The sequence below is a fragment of the Canis lupus genome, chromosome 6 (genome assembly GCF_048164855.1).
Source record: "Canis lupus baileyi chromosome 6, mCanLup2.hap1, whole genome shotgun sequence".
In the NCBI taxonomy this organism is placed as follows: Eukaryota; Metazoa; Chordata; class Mammalia; order Carnivora; family Canidae; genus Canis; species Canis lupus.
In genome coordinates, this window is record NC_132843.1 from 32,792,035 (window position 1) to 32,818,095 (window position 26,061).

The window sequence follows — 26,061 nt, forward strand, 5'->3', positions numbered from 1 at the left end:
GATGGATGCTGATGTAGGTTGCCCTGGTGTGAGCTAGAGAAACCATTTCACTAAGCTGTTACTTTTTATTTTGAGAGCAAGGCTGGGGTGGAGGAGGGTTTGAGGTTGGGGGTTGACAAAGCCCTTTTTCAATTCTCTTCTGGTTCCTTGCTCTCTATATCTAATTATAATTCTTTATCCCTCACCTCCCCCAGCTGTCATTTACTCTACTTGATATACACATTCGTTTAAAAAGTTCTTTAGAGACTTCCATCAGTTTTCCAATTTGAACAGAACATTTTAATCCTGGTATAAGCTTTAAAAAAAAAAAAAGACAAGGAGATGATGTGGATAAATGGAAAACTGGTTTTCAGTAGAGTGGTTACATTGATAATGGCCACTTATTCTATAACCAGATGATGATAGTGTTTAAACCTTTGGATACTCATTCATGTGTAAGCTGTTGTTTCTCTTTTCATATGAACTTTATATCATAGATGTAGTACAATGTCCACTGTCTACTCCAGACAATTTTCAGTGTAGTTTTCTTTGCTGTTGTTTGAAAACAGTACCAGTATCTACTTTGAATTTTACTTAAATTTAATATCATTATTGCCTTAAATTTTCCTTAAATTTGGACTTTTAAAATTATCTGGCCTTGACAATCTGAAGTTCTTTCTCATTTTCACAGTTGTATAGGATTTCCAACTTACTGTATTATTTAGTTTTTCATTGTAAGAACAATGCCTGGGAGGAGTGGCAAATAATAAGACTGCTTATCCCTTTAATTCCTCGCACTTGTGATCTCAGATATAAGAGACGTAAATACCAGTTCAGTATATTTTAAACATCTTTAAAATGGTAGTTATTAATGTTTATTTTTGAACAGAGTTCAGCATTTTAATTTTTTTAAAAAATGGTGATTGAAGTATTGAAGTTAAACATTTGTAAGTATCTTTAAGAGATCTGGTCATTAGATATTAAATAGCTTGATTTGGTTTTGCATTCAGACTAAAATGATTTTTTCCTCTTAGGGACATAGCTTCTAAAATGGGACAAGGCTATGGATGTAACTATTCTTGACTTAAACGAAGTTTTTTAGTTATTTTGCTTGACACACTCCTCTATAGCTTAGTTGGAAATAATTGCCGTAACAGTAGACATTTAGACTGTTTCCTGATACCTGATCAAGTGAAACAAGGTGTCAGTTGTACTCAAGAGCAGTTACACTGCTGACTCAGAGGGCCCGCCATACATTACTGTTCACTTGGGACTCCAGGGCCACATCTAGAGTCAGTTCTGTGCCCATCATTGTTTTATATTTCCAACAGTGACTAAATGTTGGAGGATAACATTTACAAGTAACAGTAATAATGCTCAGAGAAAGAGTAGAGGTTTTAGTTAATGTGTTAGTGGATAGAATTGATGTATAAAAATATTTTACAAGATGGCAAAAGTATATCCAAAGTCAATACATGTACTTGAAGAAGGAAAGTTTTTGGCTGCTGCCCTTGAAGGGGATGATGGGTTGGGGTACCTAAGCTTCCCAAATACAATGGTGAAGGATAGGTTTTCACATAAAACAGGTTATATATTCTAAGACAAACAAGAGTGGGCAGATTGCACTAGGGAGATTTTTGGATAGCTTTTTAAATGAATTAATTTCTTCATTTGATAGTGAGTGCTTACTGACTGCCAGAAACTATTCTGAGGCTGGGGATACAGCAGTACATAAAATGAGCATAAATGTCTTCTTTGGGGGGAACTTGGGTTGTGGGATCCTGGCGGCTACTTTTTTTGTTAAAATGTATGACTTTTTTATACTACTTGTAAGTCAGAAGATGCTTTATGAATTCAATGGTGAATCATTCTCTAAAGTGAATGATCAGTCACATTCTTACCTATCTTGTCTATGAGTTTAGGTAACTGTCCTAGGGTTTGTTGTCATAGCACTGCAGCTGTCTTCAGCTCTCGACAGACATAAATATTGTGACTTCCTACTCTGAAGCTACTGAGTAACATGGATTAGTTGAAAGTGGTTCAGATGAAGCTAAGAATGTAATTTGAAATTTGGGGGATTTTGTTTTGGCAAGGGGAATAGTGATAAGTTAAAGGATTCATCTCAGGAATACTTAAAAGACAAGATCTTCTGCTTTTGAATGGAGTTTGTGTAAACTTTTAGCATGAGAAATTTGCTATAAGATACTAATTTCTGCTAATACCTTAAAAAGTTATCTAGCCTCCAGCTGTCTTTGATTCTGGAGATCTGAAAGTGGAATATAAATTAATATTACTCTGAGATTATTTTAACTGCAGTTTCATCTGAATAAATGTAAGTTAAAATGAACTGTAGTATACTCTGAAGATCACTCCCAAGCCTGAGTTAGATGATTAAACAATTTAATAGACTTCATCATGAATTACTATTTTTTATGGAGACTGCTTATGCCAATTATATGACCTATCCCCGTCTTAGTTTTTAAAGATAATTCTGGAAACAAATGAGTTTCTCATCAACATCCAGGCAAACTTTTCCACATAGACTTCGGATATATTTTGGGTCGCGATCCAAAGCCTCTTCCTCCTCCAATGAAGCTGAATAAAGAAATGGTAGAAGGAATGGGGGGCACCCAGAGTGAGCAGTACCAAGAGTTCCGCAAACAGTGTTACACAGCTTTTCTTCACCTTCGAAGGTAAGTTAATTTGCTTGATGTAAAGAATTTTGATAATTTCATTTTGTAGAGCAAGAAGAGTTGTTTAAATGTATACATTCTTTAGCATCACTCTTTTCCAGAATGACACAGGGAACAGTATTTCTTAATGCACATTTAATGTTTATTTTGATGAACAGTCTGATAGCAAAAGAAAAAAGAATTTCTTGCTTTCCCACTAATTATATGATTACTAAATCCCACCAAATAGGAAGCTGGCATTATATAAGATTAGGTGAACATGGAGGTTTCAAAATCAGTGGGTTAAAATCATTTTAATAAAATATGTTCTGTGTGCTTTGCCAGTGCTGGGAGAGAGAAAAGATTAAGCAGCTTCGTAACCATTCACATCTCCCTGAAGCCAGTCTTGAAGGATTATAATCACGATATTAAGTTCTTTTCCGTCTCCCAAGCTCATTTCCTTCTTCTTTATCAAAGAATGAAGCATTTAGCTGGTTTAAAGTGATACTAATCCATTCATTTTTATTCTGTAGCAACATTATCAGCCTTAGTTTTGGTGGCTCTTCAGGAGCTCTGAGAAGTTTGTTAAATGATGGAAGAATAAATGTTACATATAATTTTGTCTCTTTTTAGCACCTCATCAGTTATCCTGCTATAAGACAGTTGATTTTTCTCTATCCCTTCTTCTTTCTCCAATACCATTCTATTTCCGCTTTCTTCATCCTAGTTTACTTAGGACTTAACATCATATATCATCAGGGAAAAAAAATAATGTTTGTTGTGATGGTTAGTAAAAAATGACAGGATCATTTGACCTAGCTTAACTTTGCAGAAACCCCTAGCCCAGGAGACGTACCTTCTTTCACCTTTTCCCAGTGAAAATATAACCGACACATAATAAGTTGCCTATGCATGTGGGCTCTGTCTTGTCTTTGTAACCTCGGCTACTCATACAGTGGTTAGAACATAGACATTCTGTATGTTTATTAAATGAGAACCTTTGGTATCTATATGAGAACCTCCAGAACTTCTGCTTCGTATCTGAGATGAGACCATGTTCCTGGGTGATGTCGATGCTGCTGGTCCTAGGAGAATGGCTGTACTCTGTTAATCAGATTTCATCTTTGCAGTGACTCATTAGGCCTTCATTGTTAACTCAGTCTGTACCATGTGTCACAAACTATGCCGTACATTTTACAAATAGCCACACTATCCTTTAGGTGGCAGAGTGACTCAGTTTTACTGACCAGAAATGCTAAAAGAATAATGCTAGAAGAATAATGAGAAGATCAGTGCTCTTTGATTTGTCTGGTGATACAGAAGCACTTTCAGAGAGATGAGATGAGAGTTCCACTTTAATATCTGGGATTTTTAATTTAAAATAGTCAAAGCCTACCAAAAACTAGATGGAACCATGGCATCTCAGTGACGAGGCGGATGGAATGATATGAAATGATAACTAGAGAAATGTCACAGGTGCTCTATCTTACTGAAAGCAGAAGGAAAACAATGTGCTTTATAAACTGTCATTGATAATGGATTAGTAGCAATTCAGTAGAATGAGAAAACAGGCAGGTTATTAATGTGGAGCCAAAGTTAACTTTTATCACTACTAAGAAAAATCACTAAGATGAATCTAAGTAAGTTTATGTTAAGTCTTCATGAAAACTTTATTTTTTGTTTTTTAAAATTTCACTATAGTTAAGTTGGACCCTAATCTTTTGATCAGCATTTCTTTTTTTAATTTTTAATATTTTTAAAGATTTTACTTATTTATTTTGAAGAGAGAGAGAGTATAGTGGGGAGGGGCAGATGGAGAGGGAGAGAGTCTCAAGCAGACTCTGTGCTGAACACAGAGAGCTGATGGCAGGGCTCAGCCTCATGACCCTGACACCGTGACCTGAGTGGAACCTAAGAATGAGATGCTTAACCAACTGATTTGCCAGGTTCCCCCAATATTTATATTTTGTTATATTTTAGAATATGGTTTTGTTAGTAAAAAAAATTGGCTTTATGACATAAGAATGAACCTGATACTTAGAAGTTGTGTTTAGAGCTAAGATTATTTGGCACTTTTTAAAATTAGGGTTTGTAGTAATGACAGACCACCTTCTTTCATGGTTTTTGTTAATGGCTGATCGTTTTCTGCAGCAAGAAACCATTCACTAACATTGGACTGTGTAAACACAGCAGTCCTTTTTGAACTAAGTAATGAATGATTGCAGTTGTGTAGATGACAGAACACATGTTATGGTGTCGTTATGATTTTCTTGTAACAAAATACATGATGAATCAGTATCCACTACACCAGTAATTAGTTGGTAAATTTGGTTTTTGAATGCTGTCTCATGGTAAGAGTAATGCTAAAATATTTTAAATGTCCAAGGGAAACATAACTCTTTCTCTTAACCCATGTCTATGCCAAACATTAATAGACACTTAGGATACAGAGATGGCCTAAATTTTTCAGTAAAAATTCTGAAATTGGGAATGCATTCGAAAGTTTTTACATTGAGAATGTTTGCATAATTACCAAATGGCCATGATGTTATATTGATCATACTTCCTTTCATCATTAGCTTCACTGTTCTCCCTCCTTCAAGTAGTATACTTATTAAATAAATCTTTTTTTAAAAAAATAGGATTCTTTTTTGATATTTGTTGGATGCAAAGTGAATATACTGTAGGGGAAATAGACCTCTGGAACACTGTAGGAAACCTCACATGATACAGTTAAATGCATTTCTATTTCTAATGTTGAAGGTTTTCACTGAACAATTTAGACGTGACTTTTTATTTTATTTTGGTAATGTTTTTAAAGATGTCCAGTAATCTTTAAATCTATTTTTTTTTGGGTAGGATATTGAATGACTAGTCTGTTTAATATATACTTTCTGTTAGGGTCACATGCCCTATCTTAAATGGAAAAATGCAGGTTCATAGCAACAGAGGTAAAAGATTAATACAGTTAATGTAGTGATAGATTTTCTATAATGTAGTTGGGTGTTTAAACTTATAGAATATCCTATTTTATATTTATTTACATTTTGTTTTCTTTTGCTACAATAATAGAAGCATGGGTGGCTAAATTAAAAACAACAGATGTTCCAGAAAACATTAATATTTTCCTTTTAAAAGAGAAGCACACATATGCTTCCATGAAGGCAAACATTTTAACATAGATCCTGGCTGTCCATTAGAATTACCTGGGGGAACTTTAGGGAGAAAAATAGTTTGGGGGCCAGTCAGATTTACTTGGTCTGGGCTTGGGCTCAGGCGTTAATATTTTTAAGAAGCTCCCAGGTGAATCTAATGGGCAGCTTTGAGAACCTCTGAAATAGCCCTTTCAAAATTGAGCCTTGCATTTCCCTCCCTGTGTTACTCTGGGAATCTACCCTGTGATATATTCTGATATTCCCTTATGGCAAGATTGGGAAAAAGTGTCTAGTCAACAGAGCAGAGTGTGAATAATTGAGGGTTCATTGAAAGAGCATGTTTTTTTAATGACCTAGCAGCTGGCTGTACTCTGCTAAGACCATGGTCTTACAGCCCTCTCAAGTGGATCTTCTTTGTTTCCATATCCTACATAGCTCAAAGCTTGGTGCCCTCGTTGCTCCCTATTGCGTTTCCTTGCTTGCTTAAAGAAGAGAAGCAGAGGCACAGACATCATGGGATCACACCAATAGATATCCTCCCCATTGCTACCATCATGCTCTGTTCTTTGAAAACTTGTGTTGCCTTCTTCACAACTGCTGCTGTGCCCTCAGCATTCATGTGTTGAATGCTCCAACCACAACCGATATCTGAGTGCCACCTTCTCAATGTAGAGCCAGCCTTGTCCACTCCCTTTCATCAGTACCATTAATTTAGCCCTCCAAAATCTCAGTTTCAGGCTTTTCATTCTCTGACCAGCGTTTTCTATCCTTACAGCTTATTTTTGCATTATACTCATTCCTTAGAAGTCTGTAACCTCATTGATATATCCAGTCTTGTCAGCATTCCACCATATAAAATCTACGTGATATTCCTACTTTTCTCTTTTCTCCACTGAATTTTATGGCTTCAAACTATCATTGCTTTTCTCTCTAAACTTTCTTACACATTTTTATCCAATCCTATAACCTTACCTTCTGCTACTTCATTTCTCATCAGAACAGTGTGCCTTCCTATTTCATGTGTACAGTGCAGCAACTGTATGTTACTGAAGTAAAGCCAACAGCCATGGTGTTCTCACCATTGGAGCTATTTTGCACTCTTCTTTCCCCCAGAGCACGTTTTGCAATGTCCAGAGACAGTTTTGTTGTCACAATGAGGTGAGTGCCACTGACCTCTAGTGGGAAGAAGTCTAGTAAGTAGAAGTCTAGTAAGATACTGCATTCTTGCCCTAGTTCTTTATTCTCTTTCATAGCCCATCTCCTTTTAAAAAGGTCTGTTCTCACTGTCTCCACTAACTTGCTTCTTCTTCTGCCTTCAACCTTCTCCAGTAAGTCTTCCAGCCCTACTCTGCTATTAAAACTAATTTTATCAAGATAAACAGTTACCTATATGAAATCTCATGGATTCCTAGCATCTTTGACACAGTTGAGCACTCCTTTGTCCCTGAAAACCTTTCTTAAGATTTGGTGTAACCCACTCCTCTGTTTCCTTTTTGCCTTGCTGGCTACTTTTGCTGCTTTGCTGATTTCTTCACTCTGCTGTCTGACCTTTACGTACTGAACTGTCTAGAAGTTTCATTGTCAGTATAAAGCATTTAGTTCTGGATTGTCCCCTCCCCTCCCCTGCATTTTCATCCAGACCTGTGACTTTAATTAGGATCCAAATGCTGATGTTTTGAACTGATGCCATCAGCCCAGATATCCCCTCTGAGTTCTCTGTCTGCTTGACATCTTGACTAAGAATCTGGTAGGCATTTAAATTCAGTGTGTCTAAAACAGAACATTACTGCTTCCCTGTCCCAAGTCCTGCTCTTTGCTCATTCTGTTTCTTATTGTGGTGAACAACCATAGTTTCCCATTGCTTAGGCTCAATCCTTGACATTCAGTTCCTCTGCCTTCTCCCCCCTACTTCGTTGAAACCCATCAGCACTGTCTGCCCCTCCATCTCTAAACTACAGCCTGAGAACATCTTTATTGTTTCTTTCCTACCTAGACATCAGTCAGATAGTTTCCCTGACTCCATTCCTTTTGAAATGTGTGTATCTCCTACTCACCTGGTAGGGGAGATACCGTGATCATGAAGGTAGTTTTCCAAGGGTGAGCCTTCTTCATTGTACTCCAAAGGTGCCTAACCCTGCAATTTCCCCAAATGTGGAAAACTCAACTGCATAATTTGTGCTAGCGAGGGACTGTGTTCGCACTTCCCTTGAAAAGGGTAAAACAAAAATGTATATCCGAGTGTGTTGCTCCACACTTTAAACTCAATTGCTGCTTCCCAGCACAGTTAGAATAAAATCAGACCTGCCTAAGATGGTTGATGGTTCCTTTCCCTACCCCATCAATCTCTGACCCATTTCCCTATTTTTTGTTTTTCTTTTTCTTAAATCTTTCTATCAGTCAGCCAGGTTTGAAATTATGTTATCATTGTATTTTGTGAGTTCCCATCCCCTTGCCCCATTCCCTTGCAGAATGTCCACTTCATGAATGTAGGGACCCTGTTTGCTCAATTCACCACTGTAGTCCTTGTGCCTAGAACAATGTATAGAGTATTTGTTGGTTGAATAAATACAATTACTATATGAGTAGAAATGGAATAACATCTGTGATACTTTTTTGAAAAATCCATTCTCTCAAGAAAATTAGTAACTTAAAGCTAGGTTACAGCTGATTAGCTGTTACTATATAAGTGAGTTAGGGCCTAATTTGATTAGATGACTTCAAGGTATAAGTTTTCATTGTAGTCCCTTTTTTTTTTTCCAATTATGGTCCCTCTTGATTTTCATGGACAATATAAAAATTCAAAAATGATAAAATAGGTAATTTGAGGTTTATATGAACAGTCATTTTTGTCTACAAGTTCCATTATCATGATAGTTCAATAATAGCCAGTTTTTAGGTAACAAGTTGTGCTTTTTTATATTATGGATAAGTAGATGGCTGGAATAAAGATTCTGCATCACCTAATGTCTGACCTTCAGAGAAAACATGCAAGGTACTTGTTGATACATTACTGAGATCAGTTAAAAAGCCTTTATTGCCTAAAACCAAAGCGTCCTTTATTCTTATCCATCCCCCAGAGTCAAACTTGAACTTCTTTTATTACTGCAGTGCTAAAAAGGAGCCCTCCAGAAAAATTATAACTGCCCAAGGAGAGAGTGTTCTGGAGCAGAAACCCAGTATATACTTATACCTTTCCCCACAAGGCTCCACTTCTGAAAATGCACATTTGGAATAGTACCATTCTTTCTAGAGGGAGAGGAAGAGGAGAGTTTGAGGTTTGGTGAAAATAAACCTTTAGTTCCTATAGGGGCCAGCATAGTCCAAAGATGATATTATTTATATATCTAGCCTATCCTTAATATAGTAGAGTATTACCTGTTTTCTCCTTCATTTAGGATTGCTTATATCCAGACAAGTTGCTATTGTTCCTAAAATGGTGATTTATATCCCTGAGGGGATGTTCCTGAATGATCAGTAGGATGACAGCATCTCTTTTTCATTCCTTTATCTCTGACACATTGAGGTAGTCTTAAGGTAGCAGATTCTTGGACATCATCTAGCAGTGTTTAGTAAATGCTAATTAGGTATAAAATGGATTCTCCTTAGATTTCTTCTAGAGAAATTATCCTCACTGTAAGAATGAAAAGAATGTCATTGGATGGCTACTCCAAAAGTTTATCCCATAGTGTGGGACTTAGAAAGGGCCTTTTATCAAGACCTCAGAATAAGATCATTATTCAAACTTACTTTTTCATTGAGACAGCTGGTAATGGCACATTCTATGCACAATCTATTTTTTGTAGAAGTAATAATAAAGATCCAAGTATGACTACTTCTAGGAGTATTCTTGACAGGAGAAAGAATTGCAAAATTCTAACATGTTGCTATTTTTTTTCTTTTCCACTCTCCTTTAGGTATTCTAACCTGATTTTGAATTTATTTTCCCTGATGGTGGATGCAAACATTCCAGATATTGCTCTTGAACCAGATAAAACTGTGAAAAAGGTAATTTTTATACATTGTCAGGTATTATAGTCTACTTTTCATATATAAAGGATGTTAAGGTTTTAATTATCCATTTCCCCTTGATGTTCCTGATTTTAGAGTCTTAAGTAACATAAATTAAGAAAGAGACCTTTTGTATAATTTTTTCACCTTTCAGAATGCAATAGCCTCTCCAGTCCCTGTAGCCAGTTCTGATAATACCCACAGTCACGTGACTAGGTCATTGTATCTAGAGAGAAAGCTTACTACTATTACCCTTGCTCTTTTTTCTAGATTTTTTAGCTCTTCTTTAATATTCCTGATAGAATATCTGGTTCCTGGCACTTCCAGGCTATGCATGCTAAAGATCAGAGGCAAACTATTATAATCCTAACTGGGAGAAAAGAGCCATTCTTAATCCTTCCCATCCATATCCTTAGTTACAGGGGTTTCTTACTGTGTCAGCAGAGTAGAGACCTGCCTTTCAACTCAGCCTGCAAGGAAAAGAAAAAAGGATAGTCTTCATGTAGGTGAACAGTGATTCAGAGTTGTCATACCATGAATTCTAACAAGAGATGGGAGAAAGGGTAGCGGATTTGAAGATTTTTGTCTGAATTACGGTCTGATTCTCTGATTTGGCAGGGGCGGGAGTTGGAGGTGGTATATAGAAAGCACTTTTTAAAAAAATCCAAAGATAAGATGATTTTCAATATCAAGGTGATTATCAGTATTGAACTTGAAGGCTAGCATAGCTTTTTGCCTTGCGGAAGTATATAATTACTAATGGACAGTAGCCGTCTTAGAGATGGAGACTCTGTGAGGGATGAAAATAATAATTGGAACCCAAAAGCTGCAAGGTTTGACATAACTGATTCTGAACATTATTAGAAAGATTCCTTTGGACAGCCTGGGTGGCTCAGCGGTTTAGCACCGCCTTCAGTCCAAAGTGTGATCCTGGAGACCCAGGATCGAGTCCCGCATTGGGCTCCCTGCATGGAGCCTGCTTCTCCCTCTGCCTGTGTCTCTGCCTCTCTCTCTCTCTCCTCTCTGTGTATTCTCATGACCAAATAAATAAAATCTTTAAGAAAAAAAAAAAAACAAAAAGAAAGATTCCTCTGGATTGAACATTGTCTCATTCATTTGGCCTTCTATGACAAAGTACCAGAGAATGGATGTCTTATAAACAACAAATTTATTTCTCATAGTTTTGGAGTCTGGAAGTCCAAGATCAGGGTGCCAGTTTGGTCAGGTGAGTGCCCTCTTTGAGTTGAAGACTTCTTATATCTTCATCTGGTGGAAGAGCTAGGGAGTTCTGTGGGATCTCTTCTATAAGAGCACTAATGCCATTCATGAGGGTTCCACTCTCCTGACCTAAGCACCTCCCAAAGGCACTACCCTAGTATCTTTCACTTTTGGGCATTGGTATTTCTTTCTTTCTTTCTTTTTTTTTTTAAAGATTTTATGTATTTATTCATGAGACAGAGAGAGAGAGGCAGAGATAAAGGCAGAGGGAGAGGCAGGCCCCATCCAGGGAGCCCAATGCGGGACTCAATCCCGGGACTCCAGGATCACGCCCTGGGCCAAAGGCAGATGCTAAACCGCTGAGCCACCCAGGGATTCCCTGGACATTGGTATTTCAACATAGATTTTAGGAAGAGAGGGGCACAAATATCCATACCATTGCAAACATAAATAAGAATCTCTTCTACCTAGTTTTGAGTCTATCACAAATAACGAGAGGTTTTTAATGTAAATACTTTATTGTTTAACCATTTAAGAAAATTAGTCTTATTAAGACTTCGTTTATTATTTTATCCAGCAAGCATTGTTTCAGTAAACTCCCTTCTCTCCATAGGAAATAGACTAGTTACCACACTGGTTTTTGGCATGACTTATTTTTTGTCATTTATTTTTTAATTTATTGACTAAAGCTCATTCATCAAACAATGTAATTGATTGATGAAAATTTCCTTGGCTGTAATGTAATTGATGGGTGCACTAGATACTAAACATTGTTGCCTTCTTTTCTTTTCTTTTCTTTTCTTTTCTTTTCTTTTCTTTTCTTTTCTTTTCTCTTCTTCTTCTTTCTTCTTCTTCTTTTTTTTTTTTTTTTTGTAATGATATATTCAGAACTTGTGTACTTTCAATCTGTTTACCTCTGGTCATATAGGCACTTTTTCCTGATTTCACTCCTGTTCAGAAGTTAATTATAAAAGTTCTCTTAATGGTATTTGTTAAACTGAGTCTTCCAGTTTCTTCTGCTAATTATGTCATTCTTGCTCTTACTAGATATTTTGTTCTGTTTCTGTTTCTTTTTTAGAAAATCACTGATTTTATTGTTTAAGGACAGTGCCCGTTTGTTACAGCTACCTTAGTGGCATTGTCTTTTAGTATACAAATGTGTGTGTGTGTGTGTATGTGTGTGTGTGCTGAAGCCTGTGTGCTTCAGTCAGTTGAGCATCTGACTCTTGATTTCAGTTCAGGTCATGATCTCAGGGTCTTGAGATCGAGCCCATGTCAGGCTCGGCACTCAGTGGGGAGTCTACTTAAGAGTCTTTCCCTGTGCCCCTCCCCATGCTTGCTCTCTCTCTTTCTAAAAATAAATAAATCTTTAAGAAAATGAAATATATGTATCTATATATTATAAGAAGCTACAAATTGTCTGAAGATCTATTTCAAATGACCTGTATAATTAAATTACCTTTGGTGCCTATAGGGTTTATTAAAACATACAAGCCATAACATCCACTCTGATTGAATTGAATTTTGGTAATGTAGGTTTTATTTTTCTCTAGTAATCCTGTGTCTTATTACAAACAATTATAGCATTGATTCTCTTTTAGCAGTTATTTGGATGAGGGCTCAGTTTTTATCACTTTACTTTTTAATTACTCTTTATTTTAAATTTTGGTTTTTATTCAAGTAAGGGAATTTTTTTTTTATTCTAATGCAGCTCAGATAATCAAATGAACTCAGCAAGGAAATACTGTTTACATTAAAACTCTTCCTTTCACTCTGATGAGTGAAAAATTTTCCTTTGTTGTAATCACTTCTGTGATTAAATTCTTAGGAAATGAGTACAAGGAAAAACTTTTTTTAAGCTCTAATAATTTAGATTAAAAATATTTAATAGGGAATGTCTGCTTTTATTATTTTAATAAAAGTTACTCTTATTTCAGAGATGCTAAACACTAAATTATTTTAAGTAGAAGTCTTCCTTATTAATGAATATTAATTAGTCTTGTAATGATGTATTTTGAGCTTTGAAAGAAAAGGGTAAAGATAAGGTATAAATGAAGTCACTGTGCTCCTTAAGGAAGACAGTGTAGTTTAGTCTAGAAATGTGTTACAGGGTTTTGTGTGGGGAATAATTCTACACACCTGAGAATGTGGATGCAAGAAGAGTGTACATCGAAATGTGATTAAAGACAAAACTTAATATTTAGAACTAATTGGAATATTAGAGAATGTGTGTGTGTGCACGCACGCACACGTGATTAGAGCTTACATCTATAACCTGAAGAGCAGAGAGAATGCAGCTTGTAGAAAAAGGATTAGAAGCTTGAGGACCTACAGAACAATAACAAGTAGCCTGCTCAGTATATATGATGCCAGATCAGCCATTTATATGCAGTTAAGGATGATTTTTTTTTTCATAGTTGTTAAATAACATTTACTTTATATGCCAAATACATATATTTTGTGTTTCAACACTTATACAAGCATGTAAGTTTTGATAAATTTAGCTAAAGTTTTTATTCTCCTGCCCTATAGTTTTTTGATGTCCTTAAAAATAGTTCCAAACCTGTCAGACATCTTTTTAAGTCAGAGAAAATAAAGGATTAAACTCAAGGAACAGATCTGCCATTAATTGGGATTCAGAAATGAGAGAGCTAGTTCATTCAAGATATTCCTTCAGATGTCTCTCCACAGAACTGTCCTTCACTTTTTATATCCTCCTCTCTTATACCTCCCCATCCTGAAGCTGCAGAGCTGTTGGATCATTGGGTATACCTCCAATCTAGTGAAGAGATTAGTGCGGATCCAGGGCCATGGCTTGTTGTACTCTTCCTTCTTGGTTTTCTATGCTTAAAAGGAAATACTAAATGTGACCACTTTTTTATTTAATTGGAAACATTTTCTTGCCTGCTTCCCCAGAAGTATATTTGGGTCACTTACAAGGGGAGAAAGGAGTAGAGTTATAAAGGTTGTGTGCAGTGGCATGAGATTGTCTGGAAGCATGAGTTAAGGATCTCTGGGTTGATTGGCTTCATAAATTCTCTTTGCCTCAGTGTCTATATGTAGAGGTAGAGATACTGTTTACCTCAGTGCTAATCTCAGAGTCAGGTGAAATACTGCATATAAAGTGTTTTGCACAGAGTAGTCATTCAATAATATTGGCTTTTAGTTTTTAGGAACCATTCTCATGAATATCTCTACTAATTTTTCTAAACCTTATTGTTATTGGGAATCAACTGTAACTTTAAATATGAAGTAAAGAAAAATTCCCCTCTGAAAATTACAGACCAATTGAAGTAGTTCTTTGCAGAAGTATGAGGAATCACTATAGGAAAGGAGACATTTTGAAAGATGTAATTTTGCCAGTTATTGGCATGGTTCCTGTTCTTTACAGGCATTGAGACAATGTGGGAGAATATTATTATAATCTCAACTTGGCATATCCATTTAATAATAATAAATAGCAGGGATAAAGTGAAGGAGATTATTAATAAATATGCCACATTTTAAAATAAATTTTATATAGTAGTTCTAGCTTCGAAATGCAGAAAAATAGGGGTGGCTGGCTGGGTCAGTCAGAAGAGCGAGTGACTCTTGATCTCAGGGTCCTGGGTTCAAGTCCCATGTGGAGTATGGAGATTACTTAAATAAATAAAACTTTAGAAAAAAAGAAAGGCAAAAAAACCAAAGTGCACTTTTGAGTTAAAAGGAACAATTTATGTTTTAATTTTTTATATTTGCAATATCTAACAGAATCATGTTTATTTCTTTTTTTCTTTTTTCTTTTTTTTAAAGATTTTATTTATTTATTCATGAGAGACACTCAGAGAGAGGCAGAGACAGAAACAGTTTCCTGTTTCTGAGGAGCCTGATGCAGGACTTGATCCTGGGACCCCCAGGAACATAACCTGATCCAAAGGCAGACACTCAAACCACTGAGCCACCCAGGTGCCCCTGTTTATTTTTTCTTAAAAAACACCTAACAACCAACAAGAAAAGAGTGATAAAGAACATATAGCAAAAACAATAAGCTTCATTCAAGAGAATAATATTCAAAACTTCTTGTAAGTTATGAATCACTTCTTTGTCATAGAAATAGGTCATAATGTATTGTAACAACATCTCTATCAATTTGATCGGTCTCTTCAAAGTGAGTTCTTTTTTTTTTTTAATTTTTCATTCAAAAGACTAACCTACTGTGTGACCTTGTAGGTTCAGGATAAATTCCGACTAGACCTGTCTGATGAAGAGGCGGTGCATTACATGCAGAGTCTGATTGACGAAAGTGTTCATGCTCTCTTTGCTGCAGTGGTAGAGCAGATTCACAAGTTTGCCCAGGTAAGTGCTCCAAAGGCAGTGCAATTTATCTCAGCCTCTCTGCATACTACCCTGGAGTCCTCAGAGAGTCACGCTTTTCTCCTGCTAATGATGTCTTTTCTGCTGTTTTCTTTGTCGAGTTTTTTGCCATTTTATCAGCCAGCTGATGCAAATATGTTGCATATATTATTCATTCTAAAATATGCCACTTAAATTTTCTTAGTTGTTAACTAAATTGTGGAGTATCAACATAGGTATATTTGTCCTTTGTAGTCAGTGGTGATGATAAATCTTTCTTGAGAACAATATTGGGTCTAATGCGGGCCGTTGGCATGTGAGACTTGAATACTTGTTGGGTTTTGACAAATAGTGAAGTGCTAAGAAAGAGTTTAGAAGCTGATAAAAACGGTGCATACCACACACTGAAAAGGTCTATCTGTAGACTTACTGTTAGTAGAATCTTGCATGCAAATACCCGAGGGAAACCTTTTCACACTAGCCTGTGATGGTAAACCTCAGTTTAAAATCTGGTTTAATAATGAATTTCATAATGATGATTATGAAAATGGTGAGCAAACAGAAAAATTAGGCCTCTTTCCCTCCCACACACTCACAGTCTTCTCCTTGCACACTCCTTCCTGACTTTGCATATTAATAATTTTACTAATCACTCAAGCTCAAAGCCTGTATGCTTTGCCTTCTCCTTCACCCAGTACCACTGTCCCCAAGCCTTGTTTAACTATTTTTTCTTTATTCTTTTTAGTTTAACATTTCTTTATCCTTTTCTATCATTTTCTGACTACTAATCCATTTTTTGTTCTTTACGTTACGATACATTGTATAGTTAAAACCTTTAACAATTCTTTTATTTTTTTTCTCTAAGCATTTTTTATCCTTCTAAATATCCCAGTCAGATATATTTTCACAAAATAATGTTTTATTTTGTCCTTTTTTTTTTCTTTTTAATTTCAGTGTGTACAATATTTCCCCATTGCCTAACAGTGAAATCCAATCTTTGGTAGCTCACAGCCTTCCAGAATATTGTATGCCAGGCTACTTTCCAAGGTGTTTCCCTGATACTCTTTCTCTGAATATTTTGTACCTTTCTGTCACTGTGATTACATTGCAGCTACCATTTTTTTTTTAGCATAGAACATCCATCTTCTTAACAATGAATCTTTGGTAAACTTACCAAATCCAAGCTGTCCTCTAAGATCTAATCTTAATGCCACTTTGATTGATTTTCCTCTGGATATTTACAGTACTTCTACCTTTATTACGAGTTGCACTTCTATTTTGCTTTCTGTTACAGATACTTGGGTACTTATAATTCCTAAAATACAAACATCTTGAAGGTAGTGGGGCTCTATCTCTTACTCACCTATTATAGGCACACTACCTTATCTACTTAAAAAATATCTAAGGAACATAAAGGAGTTTCTTCTCCAAGAACACGAATTTGAATCTTATTTTATTAGAAGGGCCAACTCAAGTTCTGCTCATAGGTTATTAATCCTAACCAGTCACTTCTCAAGAGAAAAAACTGTGTTTCAGATGGTATGTAAGTGATTTGTCTAGCTAATGGTAGATCTGAGTCTACATAAAGCATAAGAGGGCATTTTAGAGCAATAGGGGATAGAAGCCCAGAATGGGACAATAACTTAGTTAACTTAGTGTGACTAACAAGAGACAGAACCAAGACTTGAACCCCAATTTTTTAACTCTCATATCCAGTATTTTTGAAACTCATTCTCTTGCCAGTGTCTTACTTATCACTATGTCATGAGTTACTGAAACTTTCTCTGGCATAGCCCTCACAATCCAGTTATTTTTCTCTCTCCTTTTTTGTATATACACTTTTTTTTCTATTTTAAATCTCAAATAGTTGTAACATGCTTGAAGTTAGAAACTTTTAACTTCTGTGTCTGCATTTCCATCCGAGTTGGTTATTTATATTTCATTCTGCTCTATCTTTTTTTTTAAAGATTTATTTATTTATTTATTCATTCATTCATTCATTCATTCGAGACACCGAGAGAGGCAGAGACCTAGGCAGAGGGAGAAGCAGGCTTCCCTTGGGGAGCCCAATGTCGGACTTGATACCCAGACCCAGGATCACACCCTGAGCCAAAGGTAGACGCTCAATCGCTGAGCCACCCAGGCGTCCCTATTCTGCTCTATTCTTATCTACAACTTTACAAATTTTTCTCCTTCATGAGTTTTCCTTCTTGCATACTTGAATTTCCTTATTTTTCTCCTTTATTTTCACCGTATGTAATAGAGCTGAAACCCCACAGTTAAAATTAATGCTGCTGCCTTACACCTCATTTCAGATTATCTGTAGTTGTATGACAACCCTGAACTCACTAGCTTAAAAAACAATGATTTACTACTACTTACAGTTTTCCAGTCAGAATTTCAGCGAGAGCCCAGCCACATGGCTGTTTTGTTTTCTGTTATGTCAGGTGGGTTCATTCATGCAGCTTTGTTCAGCTCTCTCGTCAGGGCTGCTGTTCTCCTACATGGCAGTGGCTGCCCCAAAGGAATGCGAAAGCCAAAGCAGCAGGCCTCTTAGAGCAAGTCAGCCAGCCAGCCAGCCCTGCTTCTCAGGGACAGGAGACAGTGTATACTCTGCAAGAGAGGGATTGAATTTGGCATCTTTCAAGACTTAACTGCCACTCATCTAATACAGTCGAACTTAAAGTTGGAGCCTTCAAGTTTTGTAAATGAACTTGTGGTATAAATGAACTTTGGTATACTTTATTTATTTAGTTTTAAAGTTTTTATTGCTAGAGAGAATGAGTGAGAGAGAGAGAGAGCATGAGTGGGGTGGGGTGGGGAGAAAGCGAAACACACTCGCCACTGAGCCAGGAACCCAGCATGGGGTTGGATCCCAGAACCCTGAAATCATGACCTGAGCTGAAGGCAGATGCTTAACCGACTGAGCCACCCAGGTGCCCCTGAACTAGTGGTATACTTTGGTTTGAAATTGTGTAGTCAGTTTATATAACATGCTTTTTGCATTGCTCACTGAATCTAAGAATAGAAGGAACTATGGTTCTTTTTTTTTTTTTTTTTAAGATTTTATATATTTATTTTACAGAGAGAGAGAGTGCATGGGGCTGGTGGAGGGAGAGGGAGAGAGAGAATCTCAAGCAGATTCCTTCCTTGAGATCCCTGCTCCTCAGCAGGGAGCCCAACATGGGGCTTGATCTCAAGACCTCGAGACCATGATCTGAGCTGAAACAAAGTCAGACCAACCACTTAACCGACCGAGCAACCCAGGCACCCTAGAAGCACCGTTTTTCTTTCTCTCTGTATTAAAAATAGAGGAGAGAAAAGGCTAGATAAAGAAGGGACCACACTATTATTTGGGGGAAGTAGTAACAGAGGGACCTTCGTTTACCAGTGTCTCTGGGGACTCGGTTTCCACATCTGTAAAGTGATTGCTATTGAGATAAAAACTAATATAAATTAAATCTATTGTTAGAGATACATAAAGGTTAATTGCTTTCCATATATAAAGTTTATATTGACTATTGCAAAGACTAAAAGAAACCCTCAACACACCAATGGTTAAATTACAAAAGTTGTTCAAAATCAAGAGTTAATGCACATACTTTTTCTATTCAGAGAGAAAATATGAATATGGCCAATAAATTGGTAGTAGAGGTGGGTGTTCTCTTAATTTAGATATAGAGAAAGATAATTTTATAAGCATGAACTGATAGGATTATATTTCTTGGAAAGAAATATTAGGTCTTAGGTTTCTGTTTCTTAGTTCTTTAGTAAAATGGAAGATAAGATGTAAAAATCCTAGTTATTTTAAGTTACTTTGGCCTTTGTTTTACAAACTCTCTTGGACTAAGGTAGATACTTGATAACAGAATAGTATTATTATCTAAAAGCAAGGCCATAGCAACATGAATATGAATTAACAGTAAATATCTGGATGATCCCAGCAATGTAAAGATCACCAGTGTCATCCTAGACAGGTAAAAGTCTAGGATGGCTTAGTACAGCATGAATATCTATGTAGACAAAATTTTTTAGGTATCTCAGCATTCCCACTTTATAATGAGAGGTAAGTGTTTGGGACAACAATAATATTACTTACTTGAACTTTGTATTTCATACAGTGCTTCACTATTTTTTAACATTATATAATCTTTACTATAACCACAAAAGTGAGTTTTAACATTCTCCCCTTTTATAGATGAAAGGGCTGAGCCAAAAAAAAAAAAAAAAAAAAAGAAAGGGCTGAGCCACATAAAAAGTTGTTACCTAGCTAATCAAATTCAGGTCTTTACCAGAATATCCCATATTCTTTTTTTTTTTTTTTTTTTTAGAATATCCCATATTCTACATCCTAAGAAATGAACTTGAAAATGCTCATGCTATCTTAGGTTTCCTTAAACATGTCACCTCTGACTATACTCATCACCTGAGCCTATATTCTTGTGCAGCTAAGACAGTATCAAAGAATTACCTAAGTAACCAATTTCATTGGCATTTGTTTGGGCATTAAAGCATACAAGAGATAATAAATAAGGTTCTAACTGCTCATAAGTCTTTTCAAATTACAAAATTACAGAAAATAGCTATTTCTTTTAAGATTTTATTATTTTATTTTAGAGATAGCAAGCAAGCATAGGGGGAGGGGCAGAGGGAGAGGGACACGTCGATTCCATGCTAAGCATAGAGCCCAACGCAGGGCTCGATTCCAGGGCCTTGAAATCATGACCTGAGCAAAAATCAAGAGTTGAGTCATTAACCACTGAGCCATCCAGGTACCCTGAAGCGTAGCTATTTCTTAACTAATCTCTGGAGTTTATTTTCTCTTTGAAACTCACACTTCTAAATGCTGTATATTTTCTAAGTAGTGTTACTTGAAGAAATGACATGCAGGTGCAATTCCAGATGACCTACATCTGTTTTTTTGGTCACTCATAGCATTTATTATAAGGATATATACTGCTAATTGATTTAGGCCAGTTTTAGTGCATTCTTATTAATCACTGGATTGTAAAACAGTTTTCTAAAACTGGAGGTAAACTGATTGATACATGTTAACAAAAATTATAGTTATTTCAGCATAAAAGAAATTATGGTCTAAAAGAAGACTACAGAATTGCCACATACAACTATTATGTTGCAATGCTGAAAAGGCTTATTTTCTTCCATCATACCATTCCCTAGGAAGGGTAGAGATTAAACACTGCAATATTTGTTGCCTAGCAACACCCACCTGTTAGTGATACAAATTTTCCACTGAAAAACATTTATTTAGATCATTGTTTTTGAAATTGCATCATCAGAACTCTTGTCTCCACTGAAATGATCTTTAAAGGGCTTTCTAGTCTTGTCTGCACAGAAGGGTAGAGGTCACCTAGTTTGGGTCACTCTGCTCGAAAAGTAGGCCTTTGGATGGTAATCTCTCACACAGTAGCCCATTTCTTTGCTGTTTCTGCTTTCTTCTTCTGTCAGTCTCTTCACTCACTGATTGATGATAGAAGGCTAGAGGGTGAGGTGTGGTTTCCATTCATCTTAATGTGTATTAATGTAATTAACTGAATCTTGGCAGATAAACCAGGGTTGGAGATGTATTTTTTGTTGACTGGGAGTAAAACAGAACAGATTGCATTCAGAAAGTTTACCTACATTCCAGATCAAGATACTGAGAACACATTACTATTAACATTTGGCAAGAATCTTTGATTATTCCCTGTGGTGTTCAAGCAGGGGGAAAAGCACAGGTCCAAACAGAAGGGCACATGAATGTGTGGCTGTATATTATATGCCTTTAACTGAAGAGAACTCAACTATATATACTTGTGGTGATTTAAGAAAGAAAAAAAAAAAAAACAATGAAAGAAAAACAATATGGTTATTCTGATACTTTTCCTGAACAGTCTGTGTCCTAATAAATGTGAGAGGAGCTCCTTCAGGGATGCTTCAGATCCCAGTGTCTTCCATGATATGACGTCATGCCATGCTGAATGTGATTCCAGTATTGAAGGTTCTTGGGTCTTTTGTACAGCAGGGCTTCTAGGTGCAGGCCATCCATTTGCCCCGTCTGCTGCTAAGAAAAACCAAGTTTTTTTGCCTAGGTATTAAGGGAAAAACCCCTGTCCTGAGATTTTGGAGAGATGGTTATATGTAATATGTTGCCTTCTGAGGACTTTCTCGAGTAATTTTATTTATGTTCCTGTTTTACCATTATGTGCTGACCCTAGCACCTAAACCCAGCATGGGATGTTTGCACTGTGACTTCTCTGCTCTGATCTACTTTGAGAGCACATAGATGCAAAAAATGCACTAGGAGAAGAGAATAGAGCCTTATTTCTGAGTTTATTTTTTATGGTCCTTATTTTACCATTAGGAGTAAAGAACAGCAATGTAAAATATTTAATTGAACAAAACAAAAAAATATTCAGTTCTTTAGCCAAAGAGAAATTTTTCTCAAAAACCAAGCTTTTTTTTTTCTTTTTTAGCAAATAATTTTCTAAAGATTTAGATGATTCCCAGGCCAGTGGCTTAAATAAGTATCATAATACCAGTATATCATACAAAACTATTTTGTATCATTTTATGTCCCAGATCTCTTCCTAATTTACCTGAATTCTCAGATCTAAGAGGAATAAAAATTGGCAACAACAAAGAAAGAATAGTAATAGTAATAATTACAGCCTATTGAACACTTAGATGTGCCAGAAATTACATAAAGAGCTTTCTTGGCATCACCTTATTTAATCCTCACACCTGTGAAATGGGTGTATCACCAGGCATGTTTTACAGAAGAGAAAACCAAGTCTGAGATTAAATAAGTCATGGTCTCAGGGCTAATAGGGAACAAAAGGCCAGATTTAAACCCAAACCCTAGGTTGTAGAAGTAGACAGTATTTTCTAAATCATGTTTTTCTTGATATATACATTTAAGCTTCAATTTATTAGAAATGAATGGATTTTGTTGTGAGTAGTGAGTTTTAAAAAAAATTCTTGTAAATGATCTTTTAACTTTTCTCTCCTTAATGTTTCATCTTCTCCTCAAAAGAAAACATAATCAGCTGTGCAAACAGCCAATAGAGTGTGATTTAAAAAAGGGAGTCATTGGGAACAGTTAATCCTAGATAAATATGATAAATGTGGGCTAGCATTTGTTTTGCACATTGGCCACAAAGCAGTCTTGCATTGTATTGACCCCCACGTGTTCTCAGGTTGCTCTGCGGTCAGCACTGCTGCACCAGCAGCTGTTAGAACCCACGATGTTTAAAAATATAATGTAGGCACTTGGGACATTACAAAAGTTTTAAAGTCTTAAGAGTAATTACTGATAGCAATGTCAGCAGAAGGCCCCATAATTTTCAGCTAAAATGCCCTGCAGTTTATTTTTCCATCTGTAGAAATTTATTTTCCTTGTCTTCTGCGGGGCAAGGTTTCAAACACTTGAGTGTAATTCGTAGTAGTGTTTCTCTCTCTGCTTCATTAACTGCTTTTTGGAAGGTCAGTTGTCATACTCTTGTTTTCCTGCCCCTTTGTTACATCAAGCCGTTTTACATAAATTCCTCAACTGTATGTGGAGTTGAACATTTTGGGACTGAGTCTGCTATGTAGTATTACTGATTTATTTCCCCACAGACAGAGATGCTCTGTAGTACTTAGATGGTCTGTCTGTTCAGTAGCAGTGTTTCTCCCACACATACAGACATATATATCCACATGTGTGGGTTTTCATCGTTTCCAGGATATTTAGACTTCCTCGCATGTCTGTGAGGACCCTCCGCAGTTTCTTTCTAATCCACACTTTCAACTTTAATCATCTTCAACCAACCTTCAGAAAGAGCCTTCTGTGTAGATCTGCTGATTTACCCCCATGGCAATGTCTCCAACCCAGTATTTCCCCCACAAGCCCCCCTACCTACTCATCCTTTGCTCTTTGCCTGGAATGAGTTCCCTACCCATTGCCTATCTTTTGGGTGTGTTTGTGTGTGTGTGTGTGTGTGTGTGTGTGTGTGTGTGTGTGTGTGAATGGGGACTCTGTATATAAGCATTTTGTCTTTAGGCTTTTTTTTATCTTGAGTAACTTGGGGACTCCCACAGAACCTGAGCCATCCACAGAGCAGGCACCAAATAAATTTATGTGATTTTATATAAGTGCCGAAGACCATTTGAGAAGTTTATTTTTATTTTCTCTGATATTGTCTTCTAGAAAATATTTAAACAGCTTTTTTTTTTTTTTTTTTTTTTAAGATTTTACTTGTTTCTCCATGAGACACAGAGAGCGAGGCAGACACATAGGCAGAGGGAGGAGCAGGCTCCCCACAGGGAGCCTGCTACAGGACTCGATCCCAGAACCCTGGGATCACAACCTCAGCCAAAGGCAGACGCTCAACCGCTGAGCCACTCTAGGGCCCCTAAACAGCTTAAATCAGAAATTACATTCCTCTTAAAAGTATTAAACCTGAATCTTACCATATTCTTCCTAGAATTGCCACTTTAAATTGTATCAGATTAAAATCAGTGAGCATCTTCCACATTTTTACCCATATCCATGAAAGTACACACACATCCACAAATATTTGTCAGTGAGGTTCCCCCCTTCATATTTTTTTCTCAGAATAATAATGAGGTGAATTTCACAGAAACAAAATTATTTTACCCACCTACAACATTGTTATTTCCTCTTAAGATATTGCCAGCATATATTTTGTTGAACAAGATGGCACATGAGTTATGGATGACTCATTGTATGTTCACCCAAACAATCAGAGTTGTCCGTACTGAGAAAGTGGTGACAGGTGGCATCTGTACATCTTTAAAGACAGCCAATAACGGTTGCAGATTATTTTCGTATTAGCTAGTTCTCAGAAGTACTGAGTAGCATTCTCTCAGTTTCACTGAGTGCTAATTTGGGGAGATGATGAAGAGGTGCAGACACAGATCTCTTCATAAGCTATACCTGAGATAAATGTGATGGTGCCTCGCACAAAATAGGTACTAAAAGTGTTGGTTTCTTTTATTTCTACTTGAGATTTTAATATCAAACACCGTGAATGTGTTGGCCCACACACAACTCTTGACTGGGCTTCCTTGTTCTTTCAGGACTTCTTTGATTTGATTCCAGACCAGTTCTGGAATGAAGTGGGTACACTCTGGATGAAGCTACAGCTTTTCACTATCAAAATGTCATGTCAGCAACTAAACATGTTTTAAAACTGTGGACTCTGTTGTTTGTTGAAATTTCCTTGTGAAATTGAAGTTAATTACTTTCTGCTTGTTTTTAATTTTTGTAGTACTGGAGAAAATGAAACTGGATTGGGCACATCAGGATGTTTGGCTTTGTAAGAAAACTACTTTAGAAGCAACCTCTGTATAAGGAAGACTTCAGAGTAACAAGAGAACCTTCAAGATACTATATATCATAAATGTTACATGGTGCCTGAATTCATTTTCTTTGGATGTCATTGCTTAAATACGGTCTTGAAGGGTTTGTTTTGAAATATTGTAAATATTTATTTTCAAATGTATACATTGTTAATAAACTAAGAAGTGAAAAATTTATTCCAGGATCATGTACATATTATCAGAGTTTTGGAAGAATTTTATGTTGGAAAAGTAAAACATTTTAGTCGAGTTTGAAATGTCCTTTTATTTTTTTATCATCTCTTCACATCAGTATAGTAGTTATGAATTTGGATTGTCTCAGTCAAGAAGGCTTTTTTGTTTTGTCTCTCCCTCCCCTCCTCTCTCTTTCTTCCCCCAATCATGTTTGTTTTTGCCTAAGCTATAAATACTTAAAGTTTTTCAAATTGTGACTCATTCTTTTACAGTTCAGTAATTGTCTTCAATAACACAGTCATTTTTTCTCACTTTTAAAGAATACCTTATTTGAAAACTGTGGTTAGTCCACAGTTCTCCTAGCTTGTAGTCAATAAAGCAGGATATGCAAATGTACCAATCTGAATTACTGGCCGAAAGATCAGAATAACAGCAGCTTTTAGTGTTAGCCCCAGATATTTTTACATATACATGTAAGCATAAATTGTCTTTCTGCAATAAATACATTTTTGATGCAAACTTACTTTTCAAAATGTTTTTGAAATATCTCTACCAGATCTGTTAATGTAATACATCCTTTCTGATTTAAGCAAAATAATTTTTTGTCTTTTAAGACAAAGTCCTGCCCATCCATCTAGCTTTTTTGCTTCATGGAACTTTGGGAAAAGGGCACATACGAAAATAGAAGAGCAACACAATAATAATCTTTACAAATTAACGTGTTACACTGTCATGTGCCATTGTTTTGGAAGAAAAACAGTATCACATTCTCTTGGTCCTGAATAAATTTTAAATATCAAATGACAGAAAGGATTAGAAGGTTACATTTGTGGCACAGTTTCAGAGAATGCCATTAATTACAGTGTTTGTCACCCTATCCTTGTATCTGTGAGTTTGCCCCTGTAGAGTGGTGTTATCCGCCGGATAGCAAGCAGTTAATTTGGAGATGACCCAGACGCACATGGAGTGTGGTTTGTGTAAAACATACATGTTGTTTGAAAACCAGAAAAGATGAAAGGACTTGTGCAAATCATAAGAGAGTTGATGCCCAAATGAGCTGGAAGCTCAGTCCTCTGTCTTGCTTTTTCTGTACTTGACATGTTGATACTACTTTCTGTTACCAAGAAGTTCTGAACTTGTTTGCATTCTCATTCTTT

The 26,061-nt window shown here is 36.3% G+C and overlaps 1 protein-coding gene and 1 non-coding gene across 4 annotated transcripts in view; both read left to right on the forward strand.

The window, feature by feature from the left end:
- The window catches only part of PIK3C3 (phosphatidylinositol 3-kinase catalytic subunit type 3), a 137,086-nt gene extending 111,663 nt beyond the window's left edge, over positions 1-25,423 (forward strand). For 2 of the 3 annotated variants that reach the window (XM_072829415.1, XM_072829413.1), the window contains 4 exons: positions 2,504-2,672; positions 9,721-9,811; positions 15,242-15,367; positions 24,640-25,423. In XM_072829415.1, coding sequence (XP_072685516.1) covers positions 2,504-2,672; positions 9,721-9,811; positions 15,242-15,367; positions 24,640-24,654 — 401 coding nt within the window. In that variant the 3' untranslated portion in view covers positions 24,655-25,423. The other variant, XM_072829414.1, reaches the window with a different exon arrangement.
- LOC140636156 (U1 spliceosomal RNA) lies at positions 7,853-8,015 on the forward strand. The gene has a single exon (XR_012033474.1). It is a non-coding gene; the product is annotated as a U1 spliceosomal RNA (small nuclear RNA).
- Positions 25,424-26,061: the final 638 nt, after the last annotated feature.